This window comes from Oncorhynchus tshawytscha, linkage group LG13 (assembly GCF_018296145.1).
Source record: "Oncorhynchus tshawytscha isolate Ot180627B linkage group LG13, Otsh_v2.0, whole genome shotgun sequence".
Taxonomy (NCBI): domain Eukaryota; kingdom Metazoa; phylum Chordata; class Actinopteri; order Salmoniformes; family Salmonidae; genus Oncorhynchus; species Oncorhynchus tshawytscha.
The window spans coordinates 63,287,417-63,305,862 of NC_056441.1; the positions used below are offsets into that span (position 1 = coordinate 63,287,417).

General features: G+C 44.9%; 2 protein-coding genes across 3 annotated transcripts in view; both read right to left on the minus strand.

Moving 5' to 3' along the window:
- Nucleotides 1–5,569, minus strand: part of LOC112234741 (protein unc-119 homolog A-like) — a 42,134-nt gene extending 36,565 nt beyond the window's left edge. Inside the window, exon 1 of the mRNA XM_042296139.1 lies at nt 4,963–5,569. Coding sequence (XP_042152073.1) covers nt 4,963–5,251 — 289 coding nt within the window. The 5' untranslated portion in view covers nt 5,252–5,569. The remainder of the gene's footprint in view (nt 1–4,962) is intronic.
- A 7,755-nt stretch (nt 5,570–13,324) lies between these two features.
- On the minus strand, nt 13,325–17,726 carry crybb1l3 (crystallin, beta B1, like 3). Of its 2 annotated transcripts, none has more exons than XM_024408368.1 (6): nt 17,615–17,726; nt 16,463–16,536; nt 16,151–16,269; nt 15,135–15,267; nt 14,855–14,997; nt 13,325–14,731 (listed from the first exon to the last, which is right to left on the minus strand). In XM_024408368.1, exons 1-6 carry the CDS (start codon nt 17,709–17,711, stop codon nt 14,563–14,565), a joined length of 735 nt encoding a protein of 244 aa, XP_024264136.1. In that variant the 5' UTR covers nt 17,712–17,726; the 3' UTR covers nt 13,325–14,562. The 2 variants fall into 2 exon arrangements, with proteins under 2 accessions (XP_024264136.1, XP_024264137.1); XM_024408369.1 differs by having other exon boundaries at nt 17,561–17,651.
- Nucleotides 17,727–18,446: the final 720 nt, after the last annotated feature.

Genomic DNA, 18,446 nt, shown 5'->3' on the forward strand with positions numbered 1-18,446 from the left:
ATCTCATAACAGTATGAAATATACTGTACATGAAGAGTTTCCAAAACACTATATCTACCAATTTTTTCACGTGTGTTTTTTCATCAGAAATGATCGCTTATGTGTGTGTGTGTATATAACATATTACTGTTCTCAGATTTTTGATGAATATATTTTAGATGTACATGTATATGAAAATGTGTTCTCTATATATCAGTTGTTTAGCTGGAATGGAATGTCCGTATCCTGTATTGGACTGTGATATGTGGTTGTCTCACCTAGCTATATTAAGATCAATGCACTTACTGTCACTCTGAGAAGATTGTCTGCTAAACGACTCAAATGTCAAATGCAAATGTTTTACACAAAAATCTCATATTACTGTATTGAATTATGTATATACAAATAATAATATTGATGTCACAAATGTATAATTTGTACATGTATTTATGACAGATGTAGTTATTTATTAGATTTGACTATGTAAAACCTAGCAGTACATCTTTCTCTGAGACTGAGGCGGGTATATAGAATTTTGCTAAACAACATGATTATTTGTCTCCCTGAAATGAACCCATCAAGTGATAGATTTTAAATAAATACATGTCTGCCATTGAACAACCCCATGATTAGATAGTGAACAACCCCATGATTAGATAGTGAACAACCCCATGATTAGATAGTGAACAACCCCATGATTAGCCAGTGAACAACCCCATGATTAGATAGTGAACAACCCCATGATTAGATAGTGAACAACCCCATGATTAGACAGTGAACAACCCCATGATTAGATAGTGAACAACCCCATGATTAGATAGTGAACAACCCCATGATTAGACAGTGAACAACCCCATGATTAGACAGTGAACAACCCCATGATTAGATAGTGAACAACCCCATGATTAGATAGTGAACAACCCCATGATTAGATAGTGAACAACCCCATGATTAGACAGTGAACAACCCCATGATTAGATAGTGAACAACCCCATGATTAGAGAGTGAACAACCCCACGATTAGACAGTGAACAACCCCATGATTAGATAGTGAACAACCCCATGATTAGATAGTGAACAACCCCATGATTAGATAGTGAACAACCCCATGATTAGACAGTGAACAACCCCATGATTAGACAGTGAACAACCCCATGATTAGATAGTGAACAACCCCATGATTAGATAGTGAACAACCCCATGATTAGATAGTGAACAACCCCATGATGATGCCATGATTAGATAGTGAACAACCCCATGATGCCATGATTAAATAGTGAACAACCCCATGATGCCATGATTAGATGCCATGATTAGTGAACAACCCCATGATGCCATGATTAGATAGTGAACAACCCCATGATGCCATGATTAAATAGTGAACAACCCCATGATGCCATGATTAGATAGTGAACAACCCCATGATGCCATGATTAAATAGTGAACAACCCCATGATGCCATGATTAGATAGTGAACAACCCCATGATGCCATGATTAGATAGTGAACAACCCCATGATGCCATGATTAAATAGTGAACAACCCCATGATGCCATGATTAGATAGTGAACAACCCCATGATGCCATGATTAAATAGTGAACAACCCCATGATGCCATGATTAGATAGTGAACAACCCCATGCCATGATTAGATAGTGAACAACCCCATGATGCCATGATTAAATAGTGAACAACCCCATGTCATGATTAGATGATGCCATGCCATGATTAGATAGTGAACAACCCCATGCCATGATTAGATAGTGAACAACCCCATGTCATGATTAGATAGTGAACAACCCCATGTCATGATTAGATAGTGAACAACCCCATGTCATGATTAGATAGTGAACAACCCCATGTCATGATTAGATAGTGAACAACCCCATGTCATGATTAGATTGTGAACAACCCCATGCCATGATTAGATAGTGAACAACCCCATGTCATGATTAGATAGTGAACAACCCCATGTCATGATTAGATAGTGAACAACCCCATGTCATGATTAGATAGTGAACAACCCCATGTCATGATTAGATAGTGAACAACCCCATGTCATGATTAGATAGTGAACAACCCCATGTCATGATTAGATAGTGAACAACCCCATGTCATGATTAGATAGTGAACAACCCCATGTCATGATTAGATAGTGAACAACCCCATGTCATGATTAGATAGTGAACAACCCCATGTCATGATTAGATAGTGAACAACCCCATGTCATGATTAGATAGTGAACAACCCCATGTCATGATTAGATAGTGAACAACCCCATGTCATGATTAGATAGTGAACAACCCCATGTCATGATTAGATAGTGAAAGAACACACCAATCTCTTTCATAATTTCAATAAAGAATAAAAGCTCATTTACCAACATTTATGAAAATGCATATAGAGTGTTTTGGAATGAAACTCTGCACATCTTACATACTATTAAATACATGGCATGCTGCAAGCTGAATAAATTCCTGCAGTGACTACTGTATTTGATATCCCTTCTCCCTTTCCTTTCCTTATAGCATAAGTGCCCCATGCAGCATACATACACTGATAAGAAACCATTTCTCATTTCACAAAACACTCTCTCTCTACTGGTTAGATGACATTTATTTTCCTCATCATGCCTGTCTCAGAGAAACAGTGTGTCCCTCCCTTATCAGCGCTGAGCCACTGTGTCTCCCTGCCTCCCCAAAATGGACGCAGTTACCTCCCAAAGCACTGCCATGAAAGTCATTTACACAGCAAGCCTTGCAATTTTCTCCTTCAGTCTTTCACTGGTTATTTCTCCTCCACTGAGCAGAAAATGGACAAAATTGATCTCTGTACAGTCTTGGCATACATGTAGCATATGTACTGACTGAATAATGAAGATTCTCTGGTTCATTAATACAGTATGTACTGTGCTGATTCAAAGGGAGTAAGGCAACCATAGGGCCAAATTCAATACGACTGCATCTCCTACAGGAGGGGGGACAACGATATTCTATACAATGACCATGAATCAAATCATTATTAGGCCATAGCAGGTGGCTATCATAAAGCATTTGTCAGAGAAATGTCATTTTTGCCATTTGATCTATGGTTTCCTGAATGTATCCTAAACTGCAACTGTGTGGGCTAGAGACCAAAACAGTGAACACAGAAAATGTAACACATATAGTATCAGCTAAACTTGGCTTCGAATCAAAAATGATATGCCCTGTAAACAAATTTCCAGATGCGTTGTTCATTGAGTGTTTTGTTGCATTGCTGCTTGACTCTGAAGCATTAATTAACTAGAGTCAATCAGGTCATAGAAGTGCCACATTCCCTTCCTTTCTGACATAATCCAGATTACATGTCAGTGGAGAGCAGAGATTATCACTATGCAGCCTTCATCAGTGATTTCTGTATTATCTCACCACTGCAGCCCGATGCTGCTCTTCTGCTCTTCCTCTGGGGGTTACAGAACCAAACAGCTAACACTATCGGACAGGAACATGGATAAAAGGGATGATGTTGGCGGGCTAGTGCGCCTTTTGGGATGAGTACTGCTCCGGATGATGAGAAATGCCCTTTGCTTAAAGCAGAGACTCTCCGCATAACAACCAAATTGTTCAGACACAAGTCTGCAGTATATTGAAATGACTCATCGTACATGGAGGCTTAGGTTAAAGGCCTTATTACCATCTAGCTAACCCACAACCACAGGGCATTGGTTTGTGATATAAAATGGAACTAGAGTGTCAAGTACAATATGGATGCATCCCAAGTCTCTAAAGTGGCCTAGAAGGCCCTTATCCTACAGTGTCTACAGAATAGTACCGTAGTATGCCTGGCCTTTGCTCTATTGTACCGTATATCCGCTACTGATGTGAAAGGTGAATTGATGCAAGCAATACAACAGCCACCAGTCTGTATACTTTGTGAGGCTGGTGCAATTCATTTTAACCTGAGAAGCAGTCTCTTTCAGACCAGGAAAAAGCCACTTGATAGAACCAGGATGCACTCAGGTAGTTGACATAAAGATGACCCCGTAAAATTACTTTTACAGCTAACCAATCACCAGTAACCTAGTGTGAATGCAGAAGGAACAGAGAGTGGATGTGCTTTATACAAAACAAAACAAAAAAAGCCTATCTGTGTCCCAAGTGACTGTAGCTGTGTTGTTGTGTCATGTAACAATCTAATACAGATCTTTAAATAGGCTCTGACTGTCTCAGTCTCAGTTGGCAGGCACAGAGCACTGACCACCTGTTACCTAAGAGGAAACACGTTCTTCAGGTTGGGGAAAGGATTTAAGAGAAGTCTGATTGACTTTTTTTCATCAACGTCGACAATAGCGGGCATTAGAAAGAACAATCACATTAATCCCTGCCTGTCTGGTTCAAAAATACTATTTACACACACACTCTCTCTCGCTTGCTCCAACCTTCTCTGTCTTTATCCCTCTTTCTAGCTCCTCTCTCTCTCTCTCTCTCTCTCTCTCTCTCTCTCTCTCTCTCTCTCTCTCTCTCATACACACACACACACACACACACACACACACAAGGTTGTGTGCATACCTATGTTCCGGTCTACTAAACCTGTCTGAGCTAGAGGCTGATAGCCTACTCCCCTGTCTTACATCATTATCTAATATGCCGAGATTGCCCACACAGAAACATTCAAGTATACATTTCGCTAGCCTATATAACCTGTATTTCCACACGCACAAATATACTACTTTAGCCTAATGTTCCTCTATGTCGATATCCAATGCACTGGCAGGATACCCTTGAAAAATGAAAACCTGGCACGAGGGCAACCAATATGCTACTACGCGGATGGATGAATAGATGGATGGCTGGCTGCACGTTAAAAATGTAACGTTGTTGCTGTGGACCGGATGCTTCATGCCAGGCATCAGGCATCCGAGCAACAGCAGGTGCGCTGTGGCCAGAACGGTTCAGGTAGCCATGCAGCTACCCTTCAGACCAATTAGTAGCCTACTTACTTTCAGTGATCTTCTGTAACCCAAGTACATCCTCAGGCGATATTACGGGGTTTCTTAGCAACTCGTCTTCCGATGTAACCGGGACCCCAGCATCTGTCGAGTTGCAGCCTTTCTTCACTTTCATGGCCACGAGCGGTTTGGGGTGCGACTGGCGTGAACTAGGGCTTCTGCTGCTGCTGTCGAGATCTCCGCTGCCACGGTTCGTATTATTAGTAGCCGCTTTCTTCGCACTGGCGTTAGGTGCGTCCTGGCTGTTACACACAGCCTCTGTGGTACAAGAATAGCTCATTCTCCGTGCCTCCTCCCCCTCCCGATCTGGTGAAGATACAAATCAGTCTCTCTCCCTCCCTCACCCAAGGCTCAACGGCTCTCTCACTCGGTATGTAATTTAAATCCTTAAGTTCTTTAAACCCGTCTGTCCGTGACTGCTTGTGTGCGGCGGCTGAATAGCCCTTGCTCTTGGAGCGCGCGTGTGGTGGTGGCGGGGGTTTACAGACTTCAGAACGTAGAGAGAGGAAGGAAGGATGTGGTGGGTCGTCTGCGCTCATACGAAAGCATCATAAACCGTTAATGAAAATAAATATAAACTCAAATGATAGCAGGATATTCTCACATAAACGGAGTCCTTTCACCCTACATGCATCTCTGCGGTGGCCGCCAACTAGCGCATGGACATGCGCTCCCGCATTGAACAGCCTATGACTCATTCAATTGTTACTGTAACTTCTCATCAATTTATGACATGATCATTACATGACTCCCAGAAACTGTAAAAATGGCCACTTGGCCAGTGTAGGTCATGTGAAGCAGTTGTCCCTTCAGCTCACATCCATGACTATTCACGTGTACATATGCAATTTACATGTTTGCAGATTATTGCAATTATTGATCATATCTACAGAAATCAGCGAATCAGACAGCTTTTTGGACACATTCTTACCAAAATTCTGTGAAGAATTTAACATCCTTATATACCATCCTTATGTATCTGGCACAACTGGCAGACGGGGTTGTGTATTCTACATCACTATGAACATTTTAAGATATTTCAGGGCATATTACAATTATATTTCATAGAGTTATAGTCCTGCGAAATTTTCTGATAAGACCACGTTGAGTTGTTTGGTAGCCATATTGGAAAAGAGCTTCTGTGGGGCTAGTGAATTATGTGATGGCCCTATAGCTACAAATCTTTTTTTAAACCCTGTTCTACCCTGTGCCTCTATCACCAAAGTTACAATCCAAAAACGGAGCTGCCACATTACATGGAATTATGTGACTAAACGTCCAACATTCTAATGTCAATGGCACAATATGGGCGATTTTTAAACAATAGTTGCAGCTGATGCTTTCAAAGTTGGTTATATTATACAGTACCAGTCAAAAGTTTGGACACACCTACTCATTCAAGAGTTTTGATTTTTACTATTTTCTACATTGTAGAATAATATTGAAGACATCAAAACTATGAAATAACACATATGGAATCATGTAGTAACCAAAAAAGTATATATTTGAGATTCTTCAAAGTAGCAACCTGTAACGGTTTTCTAGTGGTGATGAAGGAGAGTCGGACCAAACTGCAGCGTGTCGATTGCGATCCATATTTATTAAACAAAACGTAAACACGACTAAACACTAAACACGACTAAACACTACAAAACAATAAACGTAATGAAAACCGAAAACAGCCTATCTAGTGCAAACTAACAGAGAGTACAAGTAAGACACTAAGGACAATCACCCACGACAAACTCAAAGAATATGGCTGCCTAAATATGGTTCCCAATCAGAGACAACGATAAGCACCTGCCTCTGATTGAGAACCACTCCAGACAGCCATAGACCTTGCTAGACAACCCACTAAGCTACAATCCCAATACCACCACCAAAACCCCAAGACAAACACACCACAATTACAAAAACCCCATGCCACACCCTGGCCTGACCAAATACATAAAGATAAACACAAAATACTTTGACCAGGGCGTGACAGAACCCCCCTAAGGTGCGGACTCCCGAACGCACCTCAAAACAATAGGGAGGGTCCGGGTGGGCGTCTGTCCATGGTGGCGGCTCCGGCGCGGGACGTGGACCCCACTCCTTTAATGTCTTAGTCCCCTCTCCCTTCGTCCCTGGATAGTCCACCCTCGCCGCCGACCATGGCCTAGTAGTCCCCACCCAGAACCCCACTGGACTGAGGAGCAGATCGGGACTGAAGGACAGCTCGGGACCGAGGCAGCTCGGGACTGAGGGGAAGCTCGGGAGTGAGAGAAAGCTCAGGAGTGAGAGGAAGCTCAGGAGTGAGAGAGGAAGCTCAGGAGTGAGAGGAGAGTGAGAGGAAGCTCAGGCAGGTAGATAGATCTACCAGCTCCTGGCTGGCTGGTGGTTTCAGCAGATCCTGGCTGACTGGCAGATCCTGGCTGACTGGCAGATCCTGGCTGACTGGCAGATCTGGAAGAGTCTGGTTGACTGGCAGATCTGGAAGAGTCTGGTTGACTGGCAGATCTGGAAGAGTCTGGTTGACTGGCAGATCTGGAAGAGTCTGGTTGACTGGCAGATCTGGAAGAGTCTGGTTGACTGGCAGATCTGGAAGAGTCTGGTTGACTGGCAGATCTGGAAGAGTCTGGCTGACTGGCAGATCTGGAAGAGTCTGGCTGACTGGCAGATCTGGAAGAGTCTGGCTGACTGGCAGATCTGGCGGCGCTGGGCAGACTGGCGGCGCTGGGCAGACTGGCGGCGCTGGGCAGACTGGCGATGCTGGGCAGACTGGCGGCGCTGGGCAGACTGGCGGCGCTGGGCAGACTGGCGGTGCTGGGAAGACTGGCGGTGCTGGGCAGACTGACGACGCTGGGCAGACTGACGACGCTGGGCAGACTGACGACGCTGGGCAGACTGGCGATGCTGGGCAGACTGGCGATGCTGGGCAGACTGACGGCGCTGGGCAGACTGGCGACGCTGGGCAGACTGGGGGCACTGGCGGCGCTGGGCAGACTGGCGGCACTAGCTGCTCCATATAGGCTGACAGCTCTGGCGGCTTCTTACAGACTGACCGCTCTGGCGGCTCCGGGCTGACTGGCAGCTCCTTGCAGACTGGCAGCTCCTTGCAGACTGGCAGCTCCTTACAGACTGACAGCTCCGTGCAGACTGACAGCTCCGTGCAGACTGACAGCTCCTTGCAGACTGGCAGCTCCATGCAGACTGGCAGCTCCATGCAGACTGGCAGCTCCATGCAGACTGGCTGCTCTATGCAGACTGACATCTCTGGCTGCTTCATGCAGACTGACATCTCTGGCTGCTCCATGTAGACTGGCTGCTTCATGCAGACTGGCAGCTCGGGCTGCTTCATGTAGACTGACAGCTCTGGCTGCTCCATGCGGACTGACAGCTCTGGCTGCTCCATGTAGACTGACTGCTTCATGCAGACTGGCAGCTCGGGCTGCTTCATGTAGACTGACAGCTCTGGCTGCTCCATGCAGACTGACAGCTCTGACTGTTCCATGCAGACTGACAGCTCTGGCTGCTTCATGCAGACTGGCAGCTCTGGCTGCTCCATGTAGACTGGCTGCTTCATGCAGACTGGCAGCTCGGGCTGCTTCATGTAGACTGACAGCTCTGGCTGCTCCTTGCAGACTGGCAGCTCCATGCAGACTGGCATCTCTGGCTGCTCCATGCAGACTGACATCTCTGGCTGCTTCATGCAGACTGGCAGCTCTGGCTGCTCCTTGCAGACTGGCAGCTCTGGCTGCTCCATGCAGACTGACAGCTCTGGCTGCTCCATGCAGACTGACATCTCTGGCTGCTCCTTGCAGACTGGCAGCTCGGGCTGCTTCATGTAGACTGACAGCTCTGACTGCTCCATGCAGACTGACAGCTCTGGCTGCTCCATGCAAACTGACATCTCTGGCTGCTCCATGCAGACTGACAGCTCTGGCTGCTCCATGCAGACTGACAGCTCTGGCTGCTCTATGCGGACTGACAGCTCTGGCTGCTCCATGCAGGCTGGCAGCTCTGGCTGCGCTGAACAGGCGGGAGACTCCGGCAGCGTAGGAGAGGAGAAAGGCTCTGGCTGCGCTAAACAGGCGGGAGGCTCCGGCAGCGCTGTAGAGGAGGAAGGCTCTGGCTGCGCTGAACAGGCGGGAGGACCCGGCAGCGCTGTAGAGGAGAAAGGCTCTGGCTGCGCTAAACAGGCGGGAGACTCCAGCAGTGCAGGAGAGGAGAAAAGCGCTGGCTGCGCTGAACAGGCGAGACACACTGAAGGCCTGGTGCATGGTGCTGGAACTGGTGGTACTGGATCGAGGACACGCACAGGAAGCCTGGAGCGGGGAGCTGCTACCGGAGGACTGGAGTGTGGAGGTGGCACAGGATGGGCTAGACCGTGAAGGCGTACTGGAGATCTTGAGAGCAGTGTTGGCACAGGATGTGCAAGGCTAGGGATGTGCACAGGAGGCCTGGTGCGTGAGGCTGGCACCAACTTCACCAGCCGACTAACACGCACCTCAGGACGAGTATGGAGCGCTAACCCAGGTGCCATCAAATCCCCAACACGTTCCGTCGGGCGAATTCCATGCAAAAAGCACCAACACAGCAACTCCCTCATTTCTCTCTCCTCCAATTTCCCCATTAACTCCTTCACAGTCTCTGGTTCTGGTCTCCTCCTTGGCTCCTCACGATAAACAGGGAGAGTTGGCTCAGGTCTGACTCCTGACTCTGCCACACTCTCCCTGAGCCCCCCAAGAAATTTTTGGGGCTGATTCTCAGGCTTCCATCCGCTACGCCGTGCTGCCTCCTCATATCTGCGCCTCTCAGCTTTCGCCGCCTCCAGTTCTTCCTTGGGGCGGCGATATTCTCCAGGCTGAGCCCAGGGTCCTTTACCGTCCAGTTCTTCCTCCCATGTCCATTTCTCCAGGTGGTGCAGCCTCTCCCACTGCAGCTGCTGCTGCTCCTGCTGCTGCTGCCTCTGTTGTCTCTCCTGTGGTTCCTGCCTGTTAACACGCTGCTTGGTCCGTTGGTGGTGGGTGATTCTGTAACGGTTTTCTAGTGGTGATGAAGGAGAGTCGGACCAAACTGCAGCGTGTCGATTGCGATCCATATTTATTAAACAAAACGTAAACACGACTAAACACTAAACACGACTAAACACTACAAAACAATAAACGTAATGAAAACCGAAAACAGCCTATCTAGTGCAAACTAACAGAGAGTACAAGTAAGACACTAAGGACAATCACCCACGACAACTCAAAGAATATGGCTGCCTAAATATGGTTCCCAATCAGAGACAACGATAAGCACCTGCCTCTGATTGAGAACCACTCCAGACAGCCATAGACCTTGCTAGACAACCCACTAAGCTACAATCCCAATACCACCACCAAAACCCCAAGACAAACACACCACAATTACAAAAACCCCATGCCACACCCTGGCCTGACCAAATACATAAAGATAAACACAAAATACTTTGACCAGGGCGTGACACAACCTGTAAGGGTGCGTGCTGGTGGCAGGGAAGTCAGGCGCAGGAGATCGAACTTGGTATAAACGGAGCAGTTAAATAAGTGCTAAAAAACTCAGAAAACCAAAATATACTGAATAAAACAAGTGGGTACAAAACCCGTCGCACACCAGAACATAACTTGCACAATGCTTACAAACAAACAATCACCAACAAGGACAATGAGGGGGAACAGAAGGTTAAATACACAACATGTAATGACTGGGATTGAAACCAGGTGTGATACAAGACAAAACCAAAGGAAAATGAAAAGAGGATCAGCGATGGCTAGAAGGTCGGCGACTTCGACCGCCGAACACCGCCCGAACAAGGAGAGGGACCAACTTCGGTGGAAGTCGTGACACAACCGTTTGCCTTGATGACAGCTTTGCACACTCTTGGCATTCTCTCAACCAGCTTCCTGAGGTTGTCACCTGGAATGCATTTCAGTTAACCAGTGTGCCTTGTTAAAAGTTCAATTGTGGAGTTTCTTTCCTTCTTAATGCGTTTGAGCCAATCAGTTGTGTTGTGACAAGGTAGGCTGGGGGGTATACAGAAGATAGCCCTATTTGGTTAAAAAAAGCAAGTCCATATTATGGCAAGAACAACTCAAATAAGCAAAGAGAAATGACAGTCCATCATTACTTTAAGACATGGTGGTCAGTCAATCCGGAAAATTTCAAGAACTTTAAATGTTTCTTCAAGTACAGTCGCAAAAACCATCAAGCGCTATGATGAAACTGGCTCTCATGAGGTTTGCCACAGGAAAGGAAGAGCCAGAGTTACATCTGCTGCCGAAAATAAGTTAGAGTTAACTGCACCTCAAATTGCAGCCCAAATAAATGTTTCACAGAGTTCAAGAAACAGACACATCTCAAAATCAACTGTTCAGAGGAGACTGTGTGAAATTCCTTCATGGTCTAATTGCTGCAAAGAAACTACTACTAAAGGACACCAATAAGAAGAGATGAGCAATGGGCATTAGACCGGTGGAAATCTGTCCTTTGGTCTGATGAGTCCAAATTTGAGATTTTTGGTTCCAACTGCCGTGTCTTTGTGAGACGCAGAGTAGGTGAACGGATGATATCTGCATGTGTGGTTCCTACCGTGAAGCATGGAGGAGGAGGTGTGATGGTGTGGGGGTGCTTTGCTGGTGGCACTGTGTGTGATTATCTTGAATTCAATGAACACTTAACCAGCATGGTTACGACAGCATTCTGTAGCGATACGCAATCCAATCAAATCAAATTTTATTTGTCACATACACATGGTTAGCAGATGTCAATGCGAGTGTAGCGAAATGCTTGTACTTCTAGTTCCGACCATACAGTAATATCTAACAAATAATCTAACCTAACAATTTCACAACAACTACCTTATACACACAAGTGTAAAGGAATGAATAAGAATATGTACTTAAAAATATATGAATGAGCGATGGCCGAACGGCATAGGCAAGATGCTGTTGATGGTTTAGAGTACAGTATATACATATGAGATGAGTAATGTAGGGTATGTAAATATTATATAATGGGGCATTGTTTAAAGTGTCTGGTGATACATTTATTACATCCATTTTTCATTATTAAAGTGGCTAGAGATGAGTCAGTATGTTGGCAGCAGCCACTCAATGTTAGTGATGGCTGTTTAACAATCCCATCTGGTTTGTGCTTAGTGGGACTATCATTTGTTTTTCAACAGGACAGTGACCCAAAACACACCTCCAGGCTGTGTAAGGGTTATTTGATCAAGGAGAGTGATGGAGCAGTACATCAGATGACCTGGCCTCCACAATCACCCGACCTCAACCCAATTGAGATGGTTTGGGATATGTTAGACCGCATCGTGAAAGAAAAGCAGCCAACAAGTGCTCAGCATATGTGGGAACTTCTTCAAGACTGTTGGAAAATCATTCCTTGAAGCTGGATGAGAGAATGCCAAGAGTGTGCAAACCTCAGTGGTGTAAAGTACTTAAGTAACAATACTTTAAAGTACTACTTAAGTCATTTTTTGGGTTATCTGTACTTTACTTTACTATTTATATTTTTGACTACTTTTACTTCTACTTCACTACATTCCTTAAGAAAATATTGTATTTTTTACTCCACACATTTTCCTTGACACCCAAAAGTACTTGATACATTTTGAATGCTTAGCAGGACAGGGGAAATAGTCAAATTCACGTCAACCGAACATCCCTGGTCATCCCTACTGCCTCTGATCTGGCGGACTCACTAAACACAAATTCTTTGTTTGTAAATGCTGTTGGAGTGTGCCCCTGGCTTACCGTAAATAAATCAAAAACAAGAAAATGGTGCCATCTGGTCTGATTAATATGAGGAATTTGAAATGATTTATACTTTTACTTTTGATACTTACGTATATTTAAAACCAAATACTTTTAGACTTTTACTCAAGTATGACAGTTGGATACTGTTTCCACCACTGGCAAAGCTGTCATCAAGGCAAATGGTGGCTACTTTGAAGAATGTAAAATATATATTTGTTTAACACTTTTTGGTTACTAGATGATTCCATATGTGTTATTCCATAGTTTTGATGTCTTAACTATTATTCTACAATGTATAAAATAAATAAATAAAAATCACTCTGACATCAGCCCAAGTGAGTCCCCGACAGTCCAAATTTGGGCTATTTGTTGGATTGCATGAACATGACATGGTTACAATTTGTCACTGTTGATGTTGATGCAGGATCGTCTTTGTGAGGATATCTATATTATGTAGAATAATGTTTTGAATGTTCAGCATAACTGATATGAAAACGTGGGACAAACACCACAGATAATCATACAACACACAAGAGAACAAAAAGTCAAACAAGTAACCTGACATGAGCCACTGATTGCATTTCCAGCACTGAGGTTAGGAATCTTCATTAATTTTTTTATTTTATTGGAAAGTCGCTTTCCAGATGCCAGCATCCCTGAGAAATATATAGTGTATATAACAAGATTCCTCAGCAACCCCATCATTAAGAGGGGGGAGGGGTCTCCCAAAAGGTCAGCATGTCTAGAAAAACACTACCAGGTAGCCTACAGCAGCCTGTCTCCCAATCATGCCCCCTAGCTCACTTCCTCCTTCAGACAGCCTCACTGCCCTAGACTGAGTGTGTCATGGGCATAGCTTCCCTGCCCTAGACTGAGTGGGTCATGGGCATAGCTTCCCTGCCCTAGACTGAGTGGGTCATGGGCATAGCTTCCCTGCCCTAGACTGAGTGGGTCATGGGCATAGCTTCCCTGCCATAGATTGAGTGTGTCATGGGCATAGCTTTGAAGCCTTGAAGGTAGAATGTCATTTGGGAAATTATGGTTGAGGTGCAATCCCTAAACTAGAAGGTGGCTTTGGGGGAGAGTACACGGGGAAACAGTGCCTCCCGTGGATGATTGAGCTCACTGCAGGGCATGGACAGAGCACAGAGAGCTGGCAGCTGTCCACCGTAGCTTAGAGACTGGAGTGAGAGCAGTATGTTGTATCTCTGCTCTCTAAAATGATTCACAGATCGCAGGAGGGTAGAGCATTGTAATGAACAGGCTTATTCGGCATCATTAGGTATATAGCTAAGAAATACATAAGCAACTAAGATGTATAAAATAAATTGGGTTTGCAGATATGGAAACAAACTAGCGAACACAAACTAATGAAGTTATATAACTTGTTAAAATCTTTGTTAACTAATTCCCTTTCTCCAATTAAAATCCCCATCATAAATATCATAAATCTTCTCATGCTATAATTCCATCAGGTCTTGGAACAGAGAGTACAGCTATCACTTTCACCAGTATTCACCAGTATATATTCAGGCATTGTGGAAGTCAGCTGTAGGTGAGCTGCAGTAGCAACCTTTGCCCAGTAGGTGGCACTGTCTTCATTCAAGGATTGTGCATCACAGTACACATACCCTGAATGTTACTACTTGTAAAAGTGATTGAGGTGGAGCCAGTTATGTACGCTGTTAGCTTATGTTGGCTGTGTGGAGTTCCAAGATGGAGCTCCAAACCCAGGGATGGTTAGCTCCAGGGCAAGCCAGGCTCCTTCCCCTCTGTCCTGCTGGCCCATGACCCGTCGCCTGCCTGGCCCCATCTAGACGGTCCACTCAAAGCAGCCTCTGCGATGTGTCTGCATGTCCCTCACTCTACGGATGGACTGGATCTGGGGATGGTGGGCGCCCCACTCGTTCCAGTGCTTGAAGACACCACACTCGAACACGTACTGGTAGCCACGGTAACCGGGGTACTGGTAGCCAACCCAACTGTCATCCAGAGAAACAGATGGAGATAATGAGAGAGAGAAATGGAAGTTAACATCTTAAATCAAATGTTTGTGTAGATGGATGGATTGATTGATTGATTGATAAGTTAATATGCCAACTCACGTTCCACCAGTGACCTGGATGCTGGCCACACGGTCCTGGAAGCCATAGGACCACAGACTGGGGATATCCTCATCACACACCTCCATCTTACGGCCCTCAAAGTTATTACACTCAAACAGGCAGATCTTGTGGTCCTGGGTGTCCTGTAGGCATAGAGGGACAGAGGGAGGGATATCAGCAATAGAGTTTACCACCTATTCACCCACATCCCTCAGACGAGGAGGGGAAGCCACTTAGACTAGAGTATCCATGTAGTGGATGGATGGATGGACAGACTAACCATGCGAACGGGCCTGACGGACATGAAGCGGTCACACCTGTAGCTGTTGCTCCAGGTATCCCAGCGGGGGTACTCTCCCTTCTCCAGCATGAACATCTCTCCACTCAGGTTCTGCTGCTCATAGCCCACCCAGCTGTATGGGGACATTATGTAAGTGTTACAGCACAACTATAACACACTTATAATGAATTAACACAACTCTCTTTTCACCATGATCAGAAGCCTTGAGGCTAGGTACAGCTAAGTGATTAGAAGGTTCCTATGTGACACCATGTTAGATGTCACATGTTCATCGCAAAAGTCATGTATCATTGGAAATTGCATGTTGTAAAGGAACTATGTATCTGGTGTCTCATTGGGCTAAGATAACGTTAGTATTAGTAGGTTTTATTGGTTTCTCTCAGTCATAGACTGAATTGTAAACCAATTTACAATCATAACATCAATCACATAATTATCAAATAGTTTATGATTGTACTATCAAAACACTTAATATAATAAAATGTAAAACATATGTAATATATACAAAACAACAATACTACGACAACAAGTTTTGGGGTGGCAGCTTTAGAAAAGGCATCTTCAGAGTTCAGAGGCATTTCTAAGGCCCCTGGGCTATATGGTGTGTGCATTGATCAGTTTAGTGAAGTATGGAATGGGAGAGTTCTGATAGCAGCCTGTGTGTGTTATGGGAGTGTTCAGTTTGTGGTTGTTGCGCGTTGCCTGTCCAGTAATCTGAGGTCTGGTAGGGGGGAGCCAGTCTGCAAACTGGGAGTTCTGTGGGGATTTAGCAAATGTCAGGCAGATCTGCTCCCGTCTGCTGTCGAAGGACATGATTCCGAGGGTTTTGAGGGCTTCCCAGTAGCTGGTGTACGACCCGCTCAGAATTGTTCTGCAAGCATTCTTCTGGACACTCTCCAGCTGACAACTTCATTCTAATGGCTTGAACAATATGAATCCCTATGAATGTTTTTATAAATCTTCTATGTAAACAGATGAAGTTAGATATGACGTACGGTCCACACTCCACCCTGATGGAGCCGATCCTCTCAAAGCCCTTCTCACACAGGTTACGGCACTCAGTGATGCACTCCATCATACGACCCTGGAAGTTCTCAAACTCAAACAGGTACATCTGTAAAGATAACGAATACCACATTATGGTAATTTACCGTAATAAGCTATAATATAATACTGTTAATGATTTGATATGGAGATCTTTGATCAAGATGGCGGTCTTGGGCATTTAAAACAACTGGAAATGCTGTATCTTCGCTAAAGATGATTAGTTATGATAAGTAGTTTGTTAAAAAAGTGTGTTGACCTACTTTGTGGGCACGCAGCCCCATGGCTGGGTGGCTCCCAATGCTGCCCTGGGCTCCGGAGTGGGACATGGTTGAATCTGTGGCCAAACAGGAAGAGAGTGAGAGGGAAGGAGAGAAATAAAGAGGGAGAGGGGTTAAAGCCTAGCCTCTTGGATAAACAGCTTCCTTTGACCTTCATATTGTGACACTCATTTTAGTCATTTAGCAGACATTCTTATCCAGGGAAACTAGGGTTAAGTGCTTTGCTCAAGGGAACATCAACAGATTTTTTCACCTCGTTGGCTCAGAGATTCAAACCAGCGACCTTTTAGTTAATGGCCCAACACCCTTAACCACTAAGCTACCTGCAGCCCATGCCCCAGCTGTGTATCTATTCAACAGGCCCCTAGCCCCCCAAGAGTCATATCTGTTCAGCTAAATAGATAAAATAAATGTTTCCCACCGGTTTCAGATGCAAAAGAGAAAAAAAGACCAACGGTAGTTCATGTTCAACTCAATGACTATAAACAGATTTCAATATTCGTCTTTTGGCAAAATTCCATATCAAAACCCACTTATTCACCCAAACTATTAATGAGAACATAATCTACTTGTATCTAGTCACTCAAGGTCTTAATCTAGACTGTTTAGGCTTTTTCCTCTCTCATTAACTCTACCATTAACTCTACCTCTACCACACCTTTTGATGTTGAAGCCTGTTATAAGAGACTTGCCTGTGCAATTTACCCCCACTAAATATTCCAGAAAGAGCAATTCCTCTGTGAAAAAATAAAACCCCCAAAGATCTTTTTTAAACAACATGCTCAAACATATTTTTCTTACAATTACTAAATTTAGTGACACTGAGCACACTTTCATCTGCCAGATGCAGGTAGGCCTGTCATGTAGTATTACTGAGCTGAGAGAAGATCACAGTTAAACATGGGCTCATCTCTCTCACCGCCATTTCCCATTAAATGAACCACAGAACAGACAGAACGTCAAAGTAATGCAAAACATCACTCTCTTGATATAAGACAAAAGAACATCCCAGAGTTAATTGAAGTCAAAAGCTTCAATTTGACAGTCCTTGATTTAGGTTATGGGACGAAGAGACCACACCTTTGCCCCCCATCTCTCTCGCTCACAACCCCCTTCCCTGAGTGTGAATCTCACCAAGCGGCTGGTTGTCAGGTACAAGGGAGGAACGGACGTCCAGAAAGATAAGCCTAAGAGTTGGAATCAAGCCCCCAGAGTAGGGATATATATACATTTACATCCCCATGCCGCCTATTGGGCCGGGATCCCACCTCGTCATTGGATGAGCATGGTTTTCTTTGGGGGGGGTCAGGGGTCATATATGCTGATCTCCACTAAACCATGCTGAGTCGGCTGCTCCCTTTGTTGTCCTGCGCTGTGTGGTGGATCTCTCGCTGTCTCGCTCTCTCTAGCAGAGCAAGCAATGTGCTGACCTATTGTGTGTAGTGCGAATAGGCGCGCCGGCTACTGTCCAGTTGGAAACTGGCACGCAGGGAGGCAGGTATGCACACACACAGTTTGGTGTTTGCTAGGTTTTGTTTTGTTGCTATAGCATGGGACACCTCAATGGACAGTAGTGTCTGTCAGACTGCCAACATCTAGTATAGTGAGAGGAACACAGCAAAAGGACTTGGCACCCATGTCATTTTACAATACAAGAATGGTTTACAGTGAAACAGTCAGAACATGACGTGGCTAGATATTCTCTGCCTGGCCTAAGTGGAAATCATCAGGTACAGTTGGGTGAAGAAAGCAGGTTTGTAAAGCATGTTGTTTGGTACAGGTGTCACATTATATAGTACATCATATCAAATATAAGGGGGATCAAGTGGATTAGGATAGAAATAGAGGTTATTGATACTGGTGCTTAATATACTCTACAAGTCTAAGCTGTTGGAGGGGGGGGGGGGTTCTACTAAACTAACATATGGAATGTTTTAAGATGATCAAATCATGGCTCATTTAGCTA